Consider the following 17,152-nt stretch of genomic DNA (forward strand, 5'->3'; position numbering starts at 1 on the left):
AGACTGGTGTGTTGCAGTGTGACCGGCAGTTCTGGAGGAGTGGGAAAGGAATGTGTGTGTCTGGTGTGTATGAGGAGAAGTGCAGACCCAGTTAACTGTTTAGACACTCGTGCAAACATTAGCAGGCTGACTCCTGTGTGCTCTGCCTCTGTCCTGCAGGAGCTCATCACATGAGTCTGCGTGCAGGAAGAAGCCAGATGGGTTTGGTGTGCACATACAAGAAGCTCTGACTGTGCTGGCCTACTGTGATGCTTGTAACAAGAAGACTGAAGCATGTCAAGCAAACTCCTGATATTCTCCAGATTTAGCTGCTAGGCAGTTTCCTACATTCAGGAGGGGTTTCTTGCCAAACAGCAAGTTTAGAAGCAAAAGAAACCTCAATCTCCTTTCATTTTTCTGATCAAATCTACCTGCCAAAGTTGAATTTCTGCACAGGAATTTATGCCAGCTGTTGCTGAATGTAATCATAGCTATGCTGGTATGGTAGGATATTTTGAGTGTGTATCCACTTAGAATAAATAAAAACCCCAAACCCAGAAGCCATATTTTGAAGTCTACTAGGAGGAAGCATTTAAAATTATCCATATGATCAGTGCTTTGGCTTCAAAAGCTGTTCTGGTATGGACAGGTTCATTAGTCCATTTTTCAGATTAAGGAAAACCAAAGATGACTTTTCAGCTCACCTTGTCCAAACCTGCATGGTGATTGAATGGGACAAAATGGACCTTCCTGGATGGATGGACTGGCAAGGCAGGGAGAAGAAACAGCATTACAGATTACTTCAAACACAGTGCTCTGTGCATGGCAGCATCGTGAGGCAGGGCGGGCAGCTGGGGCACTCACAACTTCACTGAGGTACTGTTGATGAGCAATGTTGTCTGAGAATCTTTATGTCTGTAAGAAGCTGTAGGGTCAGCCTTCACTTTGTCCTGTCCCCTTTTCCTGTAGCACAGTGTGTGGGACTTTGGGAAAGCCTGAGATTTCACAAGTTTCGCCTTCTGCTTTGGAGCAGAACTGAAATCAAATGGAAAAGTTAGCAAAACACATTCCCTCCCACCACCCCCACGAAGGCAGTTTGCCAAGATGCTAACAGAGCACAGGACACTCTGGTTCAACTTTTTTTATCCATTTTTTTCATCTTTTATCTAGTACTTACAAGGGGCTACAGGAAAGCTGGGGAGGGGCTCTTTATTAGGGAGTGCAGGGATAGAATCATAAAATCATAGCACAGTTTGGGTTGGAGGGGACCTTAAAGATCTAGTTCCAACCCCTCTGCCATAGGCAGGGACACCTCCTGTTAGGTCAGGCTGTCCAAGGCCCCATCCAACCCAACCTTGAACACTTCCAGGGATGGGACAGCCACAGCTTACCTGGGTGACCTGTGCCAGTGCCTCACCACTCTCACAGTGAAGACATTTCTCCTTATGTGTAGCCTAAATCTGCCTCTCTCCAGTTTGTACCTGTCCCCCCTTGTCCTATCACCACAAGCCTCTGTGAACAGGGAAGGGGGGGGGGGGGGGGGGGGAGGGGAATGGTTTTAAGCTGAAAGAGGGATGATCTACATGAGATATTAAAGTTTTTTTTACTGTGAGGGTGATGAGGCACTGGCAGAGGTTGCCCAGAGAAGTCGTGGCTGCCCCATCCCTGGAGGTGTCCAAGCCCAGGCTGGATGAAGCTTTGAGCGTCCTGATCTAGTGGGAAGTGTCCCATGGCAAGGGGTTGGAACTGGGTGGGCTTTGAGGGCCCTTCCAACCCAACCCATTCCGTGCGTCTATTCTATGATTCCATTTGTTACAGGATCTTAGAACGCCTCCACCTCAGCGCCTGCTGCCTACGCCGGGCGCCCCTCGGTGCCTCCGAGGCGGGGTTTCCAGCCTCCCCCCACCCGCAGCCCGCGGGCAGGACTACAGCTGCCGGGGCCGGGACTACAACTCCCGGTGGGCACCGCGGCGCTTCCCCGCGCGCCAAGATGGCGGCCCCCGCCTCGGCCGTTCTGGCCCGCGCCGCCTCTGTCTCGGTGCCCCGGGCGGAGCGATGGAGGCGCTGCTGGGCTGGCAGTTCGAGGAGTCTCTGTTCGCCCCGAGCCGGGAGCGGGGCGCGGGCGGCGGGGCAGGGGCGGCCTGCGGCGCGAGGCACTGCGAGCCCCGCGTGAGGAGACGGGCGGCGGGGCGCGGCGGGGGTCGGCTTGGGCGCGGCCCATGTTCGGCCTGGATTCAGCCTGAGTTCGGCCTGGGCTTGGGCTCGGCCTCACCGTGGGTTCAGCCTGGCCTTAACCTGGGCTCGGCCCGGGCTCAGGCATGGCCTGGACTCGGCTGCTTGGCTTCGGTCTGGGCTTGGGTATAGCCTCGGCCTGGATTCACCCCGGGCTCGGCCTGGGTTCAGGCGTGGCCTGTCCTCGGCTGCTTGGGTTCAGCCTGGACTGTGCCACTGGGGCTCAGTTTAGGCTTGGACTTAGCCTTGGCCAGAGTTCACCCTGGGCTCAGCCAGGGTTCAGGCATGCCCTGGACTAAGCTGTCCGGGTTCACCCTGGATTCAGGCATGTACTGGACTCAGCTGCTTGGGTTCAACCTGGGCTCAGGCTCGGCCTGGACTTGGCCACCTGGGCTCTCCCTCTGATGGGTCTGTGCTGTGCCCACAGTGGTTCATCGAGGCAGATGGCGGGGATGATGCCGGAAGGCTGACGGCAAGCAAATTCCGGGCAGACTGGGCATACCGGCAGCGGGAGTTTGAGGTAATTCATACAATCATATGATGCATATAAAAGCACATGCACCTATAAGACATAAAGACATAAAACATACATAGAGACATAAAATATATATAGAATCACAGGATGGTTTGGGTCAGAAGGGGCCTTAAAGATCACCTGGTTCCATCCCCCTGCCATGGGCATGGACACCTTCCACTGGATCAGGTTGTTCAAAGCCGCGTCCAACCTGGTCTTGAACACCTCTAGGGATGGGGCATCACGACTTCTTTGGGAACCTGTTCCAGTGCCTCACCACGTTCCAGGGGTCTGGCACAGGCTGGAGCCTGGTAGGTGGGCATTTCAGGGATATCGGCTGGTGTGATTCCGTAGCCCCTGGTATGCTGAGAAGAAATGACCTCAAGTTGTGCCAGGGGAGGCTTAGACTAGATATTAGGAAATATTACTTCACCAAAAGGGTTGTCAAGCATTGAAACAGGCTGCCCAGGAAAGTGCTGGAGTCACAGAGTTTAACAGAGGTGTAGGTGTACTTAGGGACACAGTTTAGTGGTGGGGTTGGCAGTGGTTAGGTTTACAGTTCACAGAATCATAGAATGTTCTGAGTTGGAAAGGACCCACAAGGATCATTGAGTCCAACTCCTGTCCCTGCATAGGACAACCCTGATATTCACACTATATGTCTGCAGGCATTGTCCAAATGCTTCTGGAATATTGTCGGGCTTGGGAGCGTGACTACTTGCTGGCAGCCTGTCCAGTGCTCCACCACCCTTTGGGTGAAGAACTTTTCCTAATATACAGCCTAAACCTCCCCTAGCACATCTTTCTGCCTTTCCCTCGGGTCATATCATTGGTTGCCAGAGAGAAGAGATCAGCCCCTGCTTCCCCCTCCTTCCCTTGAGAGGAAGCAGTAAACTGTGGTGAGGTCTCCCCTCAGCCTCCTCTTCTCCAAGCTGAACAGACCAAGTGACTTCAGCTGCTCCTCATATGACTTCCCCTCTAGACTGTTCACCAACTTTGTGGCCCTTGTCTGGACACTCTCCAGTAGCTTTATATCTGTCCTTTCCAACCTAGACAATTTCATGATTCTGTGATTTATATAAAGGCTTCCTGGCTGAGCCATGGCCTGGGAGTGCAAGAGTCTGTCACACTTATGTCCAGTTGGGTGGCTCCTCCTTTGTGCTGAAAACTTAGGAGCTCTGGGCAGTTGTGGTATCCTGGTAAGAGCTGTCCTGCTGGCCGAGCTGCTGTTGGCCGTGGTGGGTAACGGATGGCATGTTTCCAGGAGTTGGCATGAAGCCAATGTAAACTGGCCAGAAATGCTGCTCTGCACCTGGAGCTGGTCCAGATGAGGCTGGCTTGGCCAAGCAGTTCAGGAGTGAGCGGAGCTGGTTTTTGTAGCCATGGAAGTCATGCTCAGCCAGAGTTAAATGTGGATTTCTCTGCTCCTGGGAGCAGCCTTGTTCTACAAAGGCTGTCAGTTGGCTGGCAGCCACTTGGCTGCTGCTTACCTTTCTCAGAGCTCGCCCCACTGTCAGGTCAAAGCTGACTGTAGTTGTCCGGCTCCTGACATCTGGCTTATGAGCCTCGTCATTAATTGTCCCACCGCTCTGTAGCCTCCCATCCCTCTGGATAGCTGGTTGTACCTTCGAAGTGTATGTATGTTCCCCATTGTGTTCCTGCCTGCAGCAGTCCTAGACATTGTCCTCACTGCCTGCATCGTGAGCTGCATTCCCAGTTATTGATGCTTTCTTGCCTCTGTAGTCCTAGTTCCAGGATCCGGTCTTTTGTTGCCTTGTTTCCTGCTTGAAATTAGCCACTTATGCCCTTGCTTCATATCTGATATCGTCTTGTTCCAGGCAATGGTTTGCGCTACAGGCTCCCTGATTTCAAAGCCCTCAGGCTGACTTCTGACTCCACTCCTTTCACCTTGCCCATTAGATTTGGGGATCTTTTCGTACCTCAGTTGGCACTGACTTCTGCTTTTAATGTTATTCTAGCACTACTCTTGCCTTGTCTATACCCGACAGATGCTTTCCAGTCTCCACTGAGATGCCCTGAAGGAATTAATATCAGTGTGCTGAGAAGAGAGGTGCCTCAGGCTGCAGTCAGATGTGGCTGCTAGAAGAGCAGATTGCGCCTTGCTGTGTGCTTGTGGTGCCCTCTCTGGAGAGGATGGCGCCTTCTCACATCTACTAGTGGAGCAGATCATTGCTTCCTAACCCCTTACTGTCACAGTGATACTTGTTAAAAATGTCTGGTCTTTAATCTTATTGTTAACTTGGGTCACTGTATCTGAATCAGAACCAGGACTAGACTGCACATAAAATTGCAGATTTGAGAGCACCGACCTTAGAACGAGGGCTGGAGATGAGTAAACGGGGTCGTAATCTCTTCACTCGTTGCAAATACTTTTTTACATCAGCATTGGCCGCTTGATAGGAAATGCCAAGGCCAGCAGTGATCTAAGCCATTCCCATCTTTAGGATACAGATGCCTGCAGAATCTGCCTGAGAGTTGTGATGCCTGATCCTTGCTGGGTTATATCCCTTTGTCACATAACAAGGCGAACAGGCTTGTCCTACAGCCCTGCTCTGATCCATTTTCACCGTTGGCTGCTGCACTCACTGGACAGAGAGGAGCTCCCTGTTTTGCTTGCAAAGCAATGCGAGCTTAGCAGCAAGGAAGAAAAATATTTCAACCATTTTGCTAGGAAGTATTCAGGGTGTGTCGCTTGGAAGCTCTTTCTGTTAAAACCATTCACGATTGCAAGGAATAATGAAATATTCATTTTGAGAGATGGGAGAATGAACACTGCTCTTCAGTCTTCTGGTCTGAGCACTTGTATGGAGGGGGAGGAGCCAAAATTCCAGTCGTAGCTTCACTGAATACTTAATTTAATGTATTTAAATGTTAATTGGAATCCTGTGAGTGCTCTGAGCATTAAGCTACAGAAGTATTGCTCATCCTTGTCTTTTTCCTTAGACCAATTAATACTTAATTATTTAATGAAAATTAGAACCACCCTCCAGGAACTATGGGGATTGACCTGCCTTGTGGTATTCTCTAGCTTGGTGGTTACTCATTTGAGGTGAGGTACTTGTGGGTTCAAACCTTCCAATGGAGAATATCTTGGACTTGAAACAAGGTCTCCCAAATTTAGGATGAGTGCTCTGCTTATTGAGTGGATACGTGGGAGAAGGATGCCATGTGCGTCACAATTGCCCAGGTTGGTAGGTGATCCCTTCCAGATCAAGCCTGGTGGGGGAGAGGTGCACGGATGTGTTGTGAATCCTGTCAGGGCTTAAACATGAGTTAGGATTGAAGTTTCTCATGACCTCCAAGCTTGTCTGTGTAGTACTGGGGCCCTCCTGTGTTGCTGGTGTAGGCAGTAACTGAGTCTGGAGAAATGAAAACGTGAACTTCAGCTCCTGAGTTGCTTTTGTGACTGTAGTTATAAACAGAACATGCTATCAGGCTTACCTTTAAATGAAAATCTCTCACTGTTGTGTTTGGCTTCTCTTTTTGTCCACTCTACTAGAAAGCCCTGTGTGAATACTCAGAGTGCTTACTACTCTTACCTCCCAGTAACGTTGCAATGAGACGAGATGTCCAAGAGGGCCAGGCTCGGTGTTTATCTTGCCTAGGAAGGCACAAGGAGGCCTTGGATATTGCAGAAAAAATGGTAAATAACAGTCTTTCTTTTAGGCTTTGAATATGAAAATACTGCCAGTAGTTCTTTTGTATGGACCATTTTCTGGAAAAATAATCTTCATGTGTATAATCCTTCAGGATGTTCAGTGCTCAGAGTATTTGGTAAACAGAGGGTAACTGTCACTGCAGATATAATCACTCTTTAGAAATCAGAGCACCATGTACTACAATGAGCTCCCTGTGCAGGGAGGCTGGTAGTCCTGGAAGGGACTAAATATCATGCTCTGCCAGGCAGAATTAATGTAATGTAATAGGAATTATAAGAAAGGGGATAAATGAGTGCTTAAATCTTTCCCCTATAAAAGCGACAGTTCAAAACTCTCTTTTATTGCCATATATGCACTGACAAGCTGCCAACAAGAAGAGTATCGAACCACAAATTGAGTTTTTCCCATGAAAGAAAAATTCCAGAGGCTCTGAAGTCCACTAGAATTTTACTGTTGCTGTTTATTTCATGTAAAAGGTGTTTAGATTACAAAGAAGGGCAGCTGTGTAAAACTCTGGGGGCAAATAAACAAATGACAGCATTCGAGGCCTCCTTGTCTTTCAGACCCGGACAAGACAGCTGGAGGGAATGCTGTCAGCTTGATCGTGCATGATCTGTGTCACGTTGTATCATTTAAAATTAAGAGTGCAGTTTTGTACAATTTAAGAATTACCTTCAGTGATATTTGCACGTCATTATTCAGGGAGGCATTTTCTTAGATTCTGAAGGATAACTCCGTTCTACTGCTGTTTTTAATCTATTATCCTTTGTTTCTAGAGCAACAGCGCTACTAACACAGATCACTTAACAACGGTTCTCAACCTACAGTTTGCCATTTACCAGGGTCTGGAAAATGTAGAAAAAAAGATCATGTGTCTGCAGCAACTGATCTGCTTACATCCTTTCCACCCTTGGTACTGGAAGTCACTTGCTGAAGCTTATATGAGCCTTTTACGGAGTCTGTCTCCTTTAGTCGTCCCAGAAGCAGATCTAAATCAGTCTGAAGAGGTTGGTGTGGGTAATAGTAGTTTCAAAACATCAGCTGGAAGAGACATTAATTTGCAGCCTCACAGATCAGATGGCCAGAAAGAAAGCTCTTGGTCCAGCCTTGCTACAGAAACGGTGAGGGAGAATGCAGTGACTTGCAGCAGCGGCCAAGTTGTAAAAGAATTCCTCCTCACTTCAGAAGAACCGGAAAGGACAAACGAAGGGAAATGCGCAACCTCTGAGTCCTGGGAGCAGAACATGTGGAAGAAAGTTAGGATAAGTGCTTGTGCCTCATTTATCAGAGCAAGGTAACTAAATAGATGTTGATTTCTCCCAGTTGAGAAGAACTTAAAGCATTTTTTTTGCAGCCGTAATATTTTCAGTTTACTTTTTTGTTTAAATGTTTGTTTCAGTGTTGTTGGCAATGCTAATTTAGAAGCACCAGCTTCATGTCTGAAAAAGCAAAATCCACTAGCACGCTCGATGTAACAACCCAGATCTGAGTGGAAAGAGTAAACCAGTGTGGTGCACTGTTGAGAAGTAAAGCAGCTTTTAATGACTTTATTATATGAATCTTTCCAAGTAATTATATACAAAAGGGCTTGTTCTTCAACAGATGCTTCTGTTAGAGCACTGTGCTTTCCTGGTTTGGTATTAAAGATGCACAAGCAGAAGTGCCCCAAAGGGAAGGCCAGCCAGTCTTCCTTCTGTGAGTGCCACCTGCTTTATTTACTTGAAGACTCAAGCTTGAGCAAAAATGTATTTTATAATACTACCCCAGTCTGCATAATGGGTAAGATTGAAAAATGAACTCTCTGACAGCTGACTGTCAGGGCTACGTTAAAATGCTCTTTCTTTTTCTCCTCTCTCTTCCTAGAACTCTTGCACAAAATGAAAGTGCCCAAAACATAATCTTTTGAAGAGGTAATTGAAACTGTTTTGTTCAAATAGTCTTGGATTCTTTTTTTCTCCTGTTGCCCTCAGTACTGCATGAGTCACCAAAAGTATTTAAAGACATTTTATGAACTTCCACAAGTGTTTACAGAGAACACTTTATAACTGTCCTGTTAGAGCAAGATTAAGAAATGTAAAAAAAGGTACAGTAGCTCTTAACTGTTCTCAGACTGAGACACGGTGACAGTAATTGCTACTTGGAAGAAGTGAATAGATTTAGTCTTGGTATTGAATATTAAAGCTACATTCATATTAAAATCATTTGTGGTGCTTGTTTCTGTGTGTATGGTTCACCATTGAGACAATTATAAATTGTAGGACTTACTTGCTTGGCTACACAGTTTCACAAAGTATTATTGTGGTTTGTGTTTGCAGATACATTTGTCCAGTGTAAGCTTTTTCCTCTGTCCAGGGCTTATGCGTTAAATAGGTTGTCTGACATTTTCAGGTCTGTTGCATTTTAAGTGAGATGTGGATGTTGCATTAAGATGCGCGCATGGTAAATTGCACCTGGAAGAGGGATGTTACCATTGCTCTTTGAGGGAAATAAGTTTTTGTGTTAAAGCACCATGAATAATTGACCCTTCTGGTTTTGTCAACAAGAAAAAAAAAGGAGAAATGGTTTTATTTAATTTTCATTCTTAAGTTATGTTGATGCAAATTTTGAAATTAAAATGCTTTACAAATTAAAAATACTTTTCTAGTTTTACTTGGAATTCCTCAGTCAAAGATTTACTGACTTTACAAATGGCTTGTTGGTTCTGACTTGTAAATTTTAATGTTTATGGTGCTCAAACTTTGAGCTAAGATCTTAAGACTTTGTATTCACAAAAATATACACGTTTGTTATAACATGTGCTTCATTAAACTGTGGTAAATGCGATAAAAATATTGTTGTTCTCTATGCAAAAAGTTTGACTTAAACATAGTTGCAGTAACAATACTAAGTCCCAGTGGTTCCTCGGTTGCATATGCTTAGATGTTCCCTCTGATGACATGTTTTACAGCCTTTGTACAGAGAGGACTCTGGAAGCTGCCACTGCTCTTTGGCTGGGCAGCTGGTGGTGCATTCCCCGTGACATGAAGCCACCTTGTGGGCACAACATCTGACCTTCACTGAGTCATGGTGATGCCTTCTGGGGCGCTGCCATAAACATAACACTGTTGTGAAAGATTTTGGAAAACGTTCCAGGGTTGGCCTGTGTTGGAAGGATGCTTAATGTTTGTCTAAACCTCCAAAGTTCTAGCTTTTCAGGTTACAGAGATAATTGCTGTCATAGGCAGCAATTCGCTGCTGTCTTGTTAAGCCTTAACGAGGCTGTGGGACACCTGATGCAGTTAATGCTAGCAGATCCAAGCTTCGCTTTGAATTGCATGACAAATACATGGGGAGAAGAATGTTTGTGCAGAGCAACCAGAGATACTTGGATATTTTTTTCAAAAGTACTTCTCAGTACTTCTGTCACCGCACAGCTATATGGTACCTCTAAGGGATTGATAGAGATGGATTCTTTTTTTTCAGTTTTTGCAGTCGGAAGAAGTCAGGAAGAGGAGCTGTTTTAAAGTATTGTATTTGGTTGGTTTTAGGTTTGCTAGCTTACTCTTTTGCCTTTTTTTCTGTTGTGCCTTTTTTTAACTGCCTTTTTCATTTCAGGCTTTTACTTCAGCTTACCCAGTTGCAACAGTCGTCCTTTGCGCTAGAGAATAACATAGAAGGTCAAAAAGACATTGATGACAAAGTGGCACGGCTTGGTTTCAATGAAAACTCCTTGCTGTTGATGACCAAGGTAAAGGGGATGTTTTGTTGTGTGGAAGTTCTCAGCTCTGTGGGCTAGTTGAGGTACCCGAGCCAGTTCAGGCATGGGTACTGCAAAGTCCTGCAGCATGACACTCCCCTGAGCTAATTAACTGTTCCAGGAAGCAAGGAAAATTACCTGGGGCAGATTGCCCTGGTAGTGTGTTATCTGGAACGGACAGTGACACCTGTGTAATGCTGGCTTGTGTCATGCAGGTGTTATCTCTGTTATGCTGAGATTCTCCTTTTGGGAATGTGCAGGGTTGTTAAGTTTCTCATTGGACTTATTCTCATATTTGTTAAGTTTCTCATTGGATTCTCATTCTCATATTTGCAGATGCATCATCTGCTGTACACATCCTGGGATGCAGATTTTATCTCAGGAATTTTAGATAAAACAAAGTGAATCACAAGTATGAAGTGGAAGTAGAGAGTACTTTAATGGCCACATTAGTATTAAACACTTTCAGAAAAAGTATTAAACAGTTTCGGAAAAAGCCAGAGATGACATTTAACGTGATTTCTTTTTTTCCATTTGATGGACTTTGTTCTAGTTTTAAAGAAATACATAGGAGGAGAGTAGCATTACATGACTTTATTCATAGAGATTTTACATTTGTTTAGTGCTACTTACAGAGTTTCTGACTTCTATCTTAAGGAACAGAAGGAAGCCAGCGAGATTCTAACTTTGCTGTCAGTATTACAGCTTTAAGTTAGTGAAAGCCAAGCCACGGCTGGGTTGGCAAGCAGTCTTGTGGGATTTAATCCGTAGGAGGGCAGTAGCATGCAGGCTATCTCAGGTTTTGAAAAGGCTGGGAAAAGAAACTACTCTCCTTGCTTCCTCTGGTCCAGCACCCCCTAGGAGGAGATCAGAGTGGTGGTGCTGTTGCAAGGTGAGCACTGAATGCAGAGTTGCTACTTTAGGTTGCTACTCTGAGAGTAAAAATCCCCCCATACAAGCCTAGCCAGAAACTGGGTGGGGCTGTGCAGCTGGGTAGCTCAGGCTCTCTGTTCTCCCTATTTATTGCGGAATGCAACAGGCACAGAACTTGGTCGTGACTTGGAAACTTCTGGATGGGTGTGGTTCATGTGTCAGGGGCTTTTCTTGTGAAGATCTATTATTAATGTCATCTTTGGTGTTTTTTCTGCTTTTCTCTGTTTTTTGGTGGTTTTTTTTTTTTATTATTTTCTTGTTTCCCATCTTCTCTCTTACTCTGTTTGCAGGTTATGGGGCAGGACCTTATACCAGAAAAACTAAAAGAGGAATTTCAAGGGGAGGTAAAATGCATAGGTGCTGCAGTGCTGTCGTCATTGGTAACTGCATCAGGAACAGAATTTGAAATTAAGTGGTTCAGTAATCTCCAAGATGGTTTATGTGGCTTTGAGAGACAATTCTCTTCAGATAGTTATCTCCCCCCTTCAATAACTTAAAGGTTTTGTTCTATTTACTCTCATATGAATCTCCAGATGATTGTGGAGTGATACATGCAGTAAAGTTCATATTACTTTTTGTAAGAATTCCTACTCTATACCTTTGAAGAATATATATAAATCTCTGCATTTAAACTCTTAACGTCTCATCGTTTTCTTTGTTCAGTGATTTGTTTATATTTGAAATAATAAGGAATCCAGTATAAAACTGAGCTTTCATTTCAGTTTTCAGAGGTAGCTTTCCATCATAAACCTCACCATGTTGTGCTTGAAGCGCCTGTGATTTTCTGTGGCTTCTGATGTCAGTGGGGCGGAAGGCTTCCTTTATGAGGTCCAGTTTGAAAATTTCTTGGTATCGAATTATTGTATTTAAAGCTGTGTAATTAGCCTACAATTAGCCATTTTCTTACTTCAGTTTTTGAATATTGATTAATTGACATTATAGTGATTTCCTGTTAAGAGCTGGATAGCTAGAGATCTTAAATATATTCATGCTGAGAAGTTAGCAATAAGAAGAATTCCATATGTTCTAGGAAAACAAATCTTAAGTAGTAAATGTTTAACTTAAAACTGGAAGGAGATTTTATTTCTTCAAAGCTAAGTGGCTTTGCAGGCATAGAACAAAATATAGTCTTGTCTTCGGTATGCTTAGATGAGGGAGGAGAAAAACTGTCAGGGTTGTTTCTATGTGCTGAAGGGTGTTTAGTCGGATCATATCTGTTGTAAAACCCTGCAAGGAAGGTCTTTGCTGTGAAAACTGGCAGTGTTGATGCAGACATCATACAACTCCTTATGTTATGCTTTCAGTTGAAAATGACACTGCTTTGCTTTACTTTCCGAAGCATCTGTGCTGCATGCTTTGGACTTCTACAGAAAAAGGCAGAGATTATCCTGTGTTTTTTTTTTCTTGACGTAATTTACATGTGAGGCAAACAAGATGCGCTTTTCCCCCATCTTCTCTTAAACTGTGAGACTTAAAACTTTGTAGCTTTTTGTAAAAAGGATTCTTCAACGGATGTAGTTTGAAACCAGGACTCTCTTTGCTGTGACTTCATGTTTTCCTGTGTTTTCTTTCTGAAGTGGTACAGAACACTGAAAATCTAATAACTCCCAGCTGAATGGTAATTCACCATATGTGAACACACTTTGTATCTGCTACTTTTAGGTAAATTTTGAAGCTTTAAGATATTGGTGAGGGAACCTGTTTCTAATCCTTGGTGTCGTATAGCCCTCTGCTAAGTTGACTGTGAAACCTCTCCAGAAAAATGGAAAATCGCCTTCAGCCATGTCAAATTGTCTTTGATAGTTTGGTGACTTAATGCAATTAAACCACATCCTGGTCAGCTTGTTACGAAAGATGATGACTTGGCAAGTATGCTTGGGTAAGCATTAATGCACTCATAATGTGTTACAGAATATTTGGTTTAGTCATGCGTGTGCTTTGCTAGGTGGAAATTTTTGTGTGCGTGTGTAGAGCGCTGTATTTGAATGGCAGTGAAGCCCGCCTGAAGGGGCGGGGATGCTTTTAAGCCTAACTGGTGCCATAAATTTTCAATAGAGACTGTCCAGAATGTGCCTTAAAAGAACTGTGATGTTGGTATCAACAGAGGGTGTCTTACAGCAAAGACGTAGCAAAAATGGAGAGCTTAATGCCACGTATGTCAGAAAAAACTGGAATAGGGACTTGTCCTCATTTCTTCTTAAACTTAAGGTCATGAGTAGCCACATAAGAAGGGTATAATTTGTTTTGCCACAGCTCTTGAGTAGGTTCAGTGGTTAGGATGCTGGAACACAGCTTTTGTGGAACTAGATCTGTATAGATATTTAATGGGGACTCGACAGATTATTTGGCCTCATAGTTTAGGAAGTGGAAATAGCTTTGGAGCTGTTTTAGCAGCAAATTGTTGTCAAATGTTGTCATTTTGTGACTGAGACGTCCAAAATACGGCTACCAAAGGTGATTTGGAAACCTTTCAGTGTGCATGCAGCATGTTTGACTTGAGGTTGTCTCCTAGACTGGCAACACAACAGTTAACTACCTACTGGCTCAGGGAGTGGAAGGCAAGTGGCAGTTCTTAAGAACAGGAAGCATTTTCTCAAACATAACCGTAAAGCAAAAATCTTGGGTTTAACTACTGCAAAGGAAACAGCATGGATGTTGTTCTGAATATGTTGCATAGTTACTGCTCCCAATAACCAGTGCTTGTTGCACTGGGGCTATGAAATATTCCTTTGTCCTACTTGTGCCTGGCTATCTCTCATCTTGGCTACTTCAATTCCTCCTTTTTTGGCCTGCTCCTCGCTTTTTTGGCATGCCACTTCTAATTCCAGCTTTCTGTTTCTGATCATGTCTCATGAGAGGTTTTGCATTTCTGTCTTGCATTTGGATGCCTCATCATTGCTTCTACATTCTGCATGATTCTGCCTCAGCTTGTAATACATTTCTTTGTGTTTCATCTCTTATGGTATTAATTTTGGGATTATCATGTACACCAGTACTTCACACTGAGGCAAATAGCAAATTTTAGTATTGTCAACTACAAGTGAGAATCCATGAATAGTTACTAAGGTTTGGTTTTGTTATTTTATCACTTGCTTACGTTACAGGCACATTGGGAAAAGTGCTGGGACCTGGGTTCTGAAGCGATTGCTGTGTACAAACACAATCTAATTGCGTGTCTTGCTATTGAGTATTTGAATACACTGGCTTTGAGCTGTGGGAACGTGTTAGTGCTCTAATTAGTGACATTAACAGAGTTTTCTCCATCACGGAATCATAGAATGGTTTGAGTTGGAAGGGACCTGTAAGGTTATTCAGTTCCAACCCTCCTGCCATGGGCAGGGACATCTTCCAGTAGATTGGGTTGCTTAAAGTCCCATCCAGCCTGACTGTGAACATTGCCAATGATGGAGCAGCCACAGGTGCTCTGGGCAACCTGTGCCTGTGTCTCACCACTCGTGTTGTAAAAGAACTCTTCCATATATCCAGTCTTAATCTTCCCTCTTTCAGTTTAAAACCATTGCCACTTGTTCTGTCACTGTGTGGTGGGTTGACCTTGGCTGGCTGCCAGGTACCCACGCAGCTGCCCTGTCACTTCCCCTCTTCAGCACGACAGGAGGAGGAGAAAGTAAGATGAAATAATGAACTCGTGGGTTGAGATAAAGGCAATTTGATAAAGAAAAAGCAATGCTGTACATGGAAGCAAAGGAAAACAAAAAAATTTTCTCTATTTTCCATCAGCAGATAATGTCATTGTGAAAATGAGTATGCGAATAGTCTTAAGATTGCTCGTAGGGAATCAGGAATTTAACACTGGGTCCTGCTTGTGCTCCCAGCTGAAAGCCACCTTTATTGATGGAAATAACAAAGGGGCTTAGTTAGTACCTACTTCTCCCTTCTTTCCAGTACCTGCACACAAACCAGAAGAGAAGAAAAATGCAAGCAAATCTGTTTTGGTAAAAATTGAGTGACCCAAGTAGGACTCTGCAGGTTCCTGACCTGTTGAGCGTGGTGACGGCATGTAACACAGCCAGTACTGGAAGCGGTCACCTGGTTGTCCTTGTGGGATCCACATTCCCTGGGCCTGTCTGCCTCTTTGCACGCTTCCAGCAAGCTGCTCTTTCTCAGGAGGTAGTTCTTCACCTCGAGGGCATCGCGTTGCCTCTCCAGCTCTTGCAGGGCACGCTGCAGGTGGGTGTTCTGCTCCAGCAGCTGGCTGCAAGCACTGCCAGGAAGCACCATATCTTCCCTTGCAGGGTCTGGTACCTGGAGCATCTAGCACAGCCAGGAATGTTGTCTGCTGCCCGGTGCTCTGACTTTAGGGGTTTGTCTCCTCTAGTGTCAACTGGAAAGACCTAGTCTAGGTCTGGTAGCTGACCAGCGCCTGCTGGCACTACACGTTCTGCTGAGAGCGGCCAGGATGCTGTGCCAGGCTCTGGCTGGATGAGGGTCACCACAGGCCCCCAGCCTGCAACATCCTTCCTGATGGTCAAAGGCTTGGGGAGGGGGCCCTTGGCCACCATGCGCTATGCCTGCAGCCACCACCTGTCATGTTCTGTGGGTCTGCGAGGAGTGACAACGGCCTGACCCTGTCAGCCACTGCCTCCCTTCACTGCACAGAAGAGAGAGCATCTGCCCTGGCCCTGGGATGGGTGAGCGTGTCTTCCCGTGGGATGTTCTACCCCCCTTCTCACACTGGTGAGGTGCGGCAGTGGCTCCTATAGGATGTCCTGCCCCCCCGGCACAAAAGAGAGGCTGGACAGGGTGGCACCTGGCAGCCAGCTAAGGTGAAGCCACTGCAAATGCCATACACAATTTTATTGCATTTTGCAGCTTTCAGGGTGGTTTTTTTTGTGGTTTCCTCAAGCAGCAAACTCACTTCTGTAGGTGAGGTCACTGTCAGCCAAGTCCTGTTGCATGTGTCTTGGAAGACATCTTCATGTGTCAGCTTTTTCTTCCTGAGCATATGGCACGTTCCCTTGGTGAGCAGGGGGGGCAGCACAGACCGTGTACAGGGTCTGCCTAAGATGGAGTTAACTTTTCCACAGCGCTGAGGGGTGTCTTGCCCACCACAATGAAAAACGATAGCTCCCAGCACTGTCCTGGTGCTTTGCCTGTGGCTTCAGAGGCACAGTTCCATACAGTCGTAGGACTGTAGTGAATGCAGGGACCCAAACCATCTCTGAGAATGACTTGACTGAGACTGGGATGCAAACCGCAGCTGAGGACAGGACAGAGGAGTCAAGAGGGATCAAGGAACCCAAACTGCATCTCAGGACACAGTGTTTGAAATGGAGAAAAAAACTACAGTAATTGCCCTGAGAGAAAAAAGAAAAAGTTGACGAGGAGGTCAATGGGTCTGTACCATCGATGACCAAGGAAGGAGGAGGAAGAATAGGAAGGATTTGATCAGAAAGTCAGACATTCAGCAAAGAAATGGGAGGAAGGAGTGAGAGAAATTGGGCAGGAAGAGGAAACTACGTGGTGCCTGACCCTGTCATGCAAGCAGTACTACATGAGTAAGTGGGTAGTATTGATCATGCAATGAACTCAACTGGGGGAAGCCAAGTACCGAGGAATCCTGGAAGAGACCATGGACTGGCCAGAAGGCAGAGATTTTTGAGCATTGTCTGAGGAGGTGGCTTGTGCCCAAGAGGAACCACCATCTAATGAGTTATGAGAAGGTGAAAGGCATTTTACTCTGTTTACTGATGGATCCTGTGTAGTAGGGAACCATCAGAAGTGGAAAGGTGCTGTGTGGAGTCCCACTCAACAAGTCCTGGAAGCCACTGAGAGAGAAGGTGAGTCAAGTCCATTTGCAGAAGCAAAAGCCATCCAACTGGCCCTAGAGACGGCTGAGCGAGAAAAGTGACCAGCACTCGCTCTCTGAACTGACTCCTGGGTGGTGACTAACGCCCCACAGCAGTGGAAGAAGACCAATTGGCAGCACAGGGGTAATCCATCTAGGCTACTGCATTGTGGCAAGACACTGCTGCCTGGGTAGGAAACACCACGATAAAGGTATGTCATGTAGATGCTAACGTGGCCAAAAGCCACACCACTGAAGAACATCAGAACAAC

The 17,152-nt window shown here is 45.5% G+C and overlaps 1 protein-coding gene across 1 annotated transcript; it reads left to right on the top strand.

Moving 5' to 3' along the window:
- The first annotated feature begins 1,944 nt into the window (after positions 1 to 1,944).
- On the top strand, positions 1,945 to 11,719 carry C2H8orf76 (chromosome 2 C8orf76 homolog). The gene is made up of 6 exons (XM_054057524.1): positions 1,945 to 2,148; positions 2,639 to 2,731; positions 6,246 to 6,389; positions 7,182 to 7,699; positions 10,000 to 10,132; positions 11,365 to 11,719. Exons 1-6 carry the CDS (start codon positions 2,035 to 2,037, stop codon positions 11,569 to 11,571), a joined length of 1,209 nt encoding a protein of 402 aa, XP_053913499.1. The 5' UTR covers positions 1,945 to 2,034; the 3' UTR covers positions 11,572 to 11,719.
- Positions 11,720 to 17,152: the final 5,433 nt, after the last annotated feature.

This window comes from Cuculus canorus, chromosome 2 (assembly GCF_017976375.1).
Source record: "Cuculus canorus isolate bCucCan1 chromosome 2, bCucCan1.pri, whole genome shotgun sequence".
Taxonomy (NCBI): Eukaryota; Metazoa; Chordata; class Aves; order Cuculiformes; family Cuculidae; genus Cuculus; species Cuculus canorus.

Excerpts from the sequence above, each read along its gene's own strand:
- C2H8orf76 (XM_054057524.1), top strand. The coding sequence starts at position 2,035 with ATGGAGGCGCTGCTGGGCTGGCAGTTCGAGGAGTCTCTGTTCGCCCCG. Across the intron at positions 7,700-9,999 it reads GCCTCATTTATCAGAGCAAG|GCTTTTACTTCAGCTTACCC; the intron begins GTAACTAAATAG and ends TTTTCATTTCAG. Across the intron at positions 10,133-11,364 it reads CCTTGCTGTTGATGACCAAG|GTTATGGGGCAGGACCTTAT; the intron begins GTAAAGGGGATG and ends CTCTGTTTGCAG.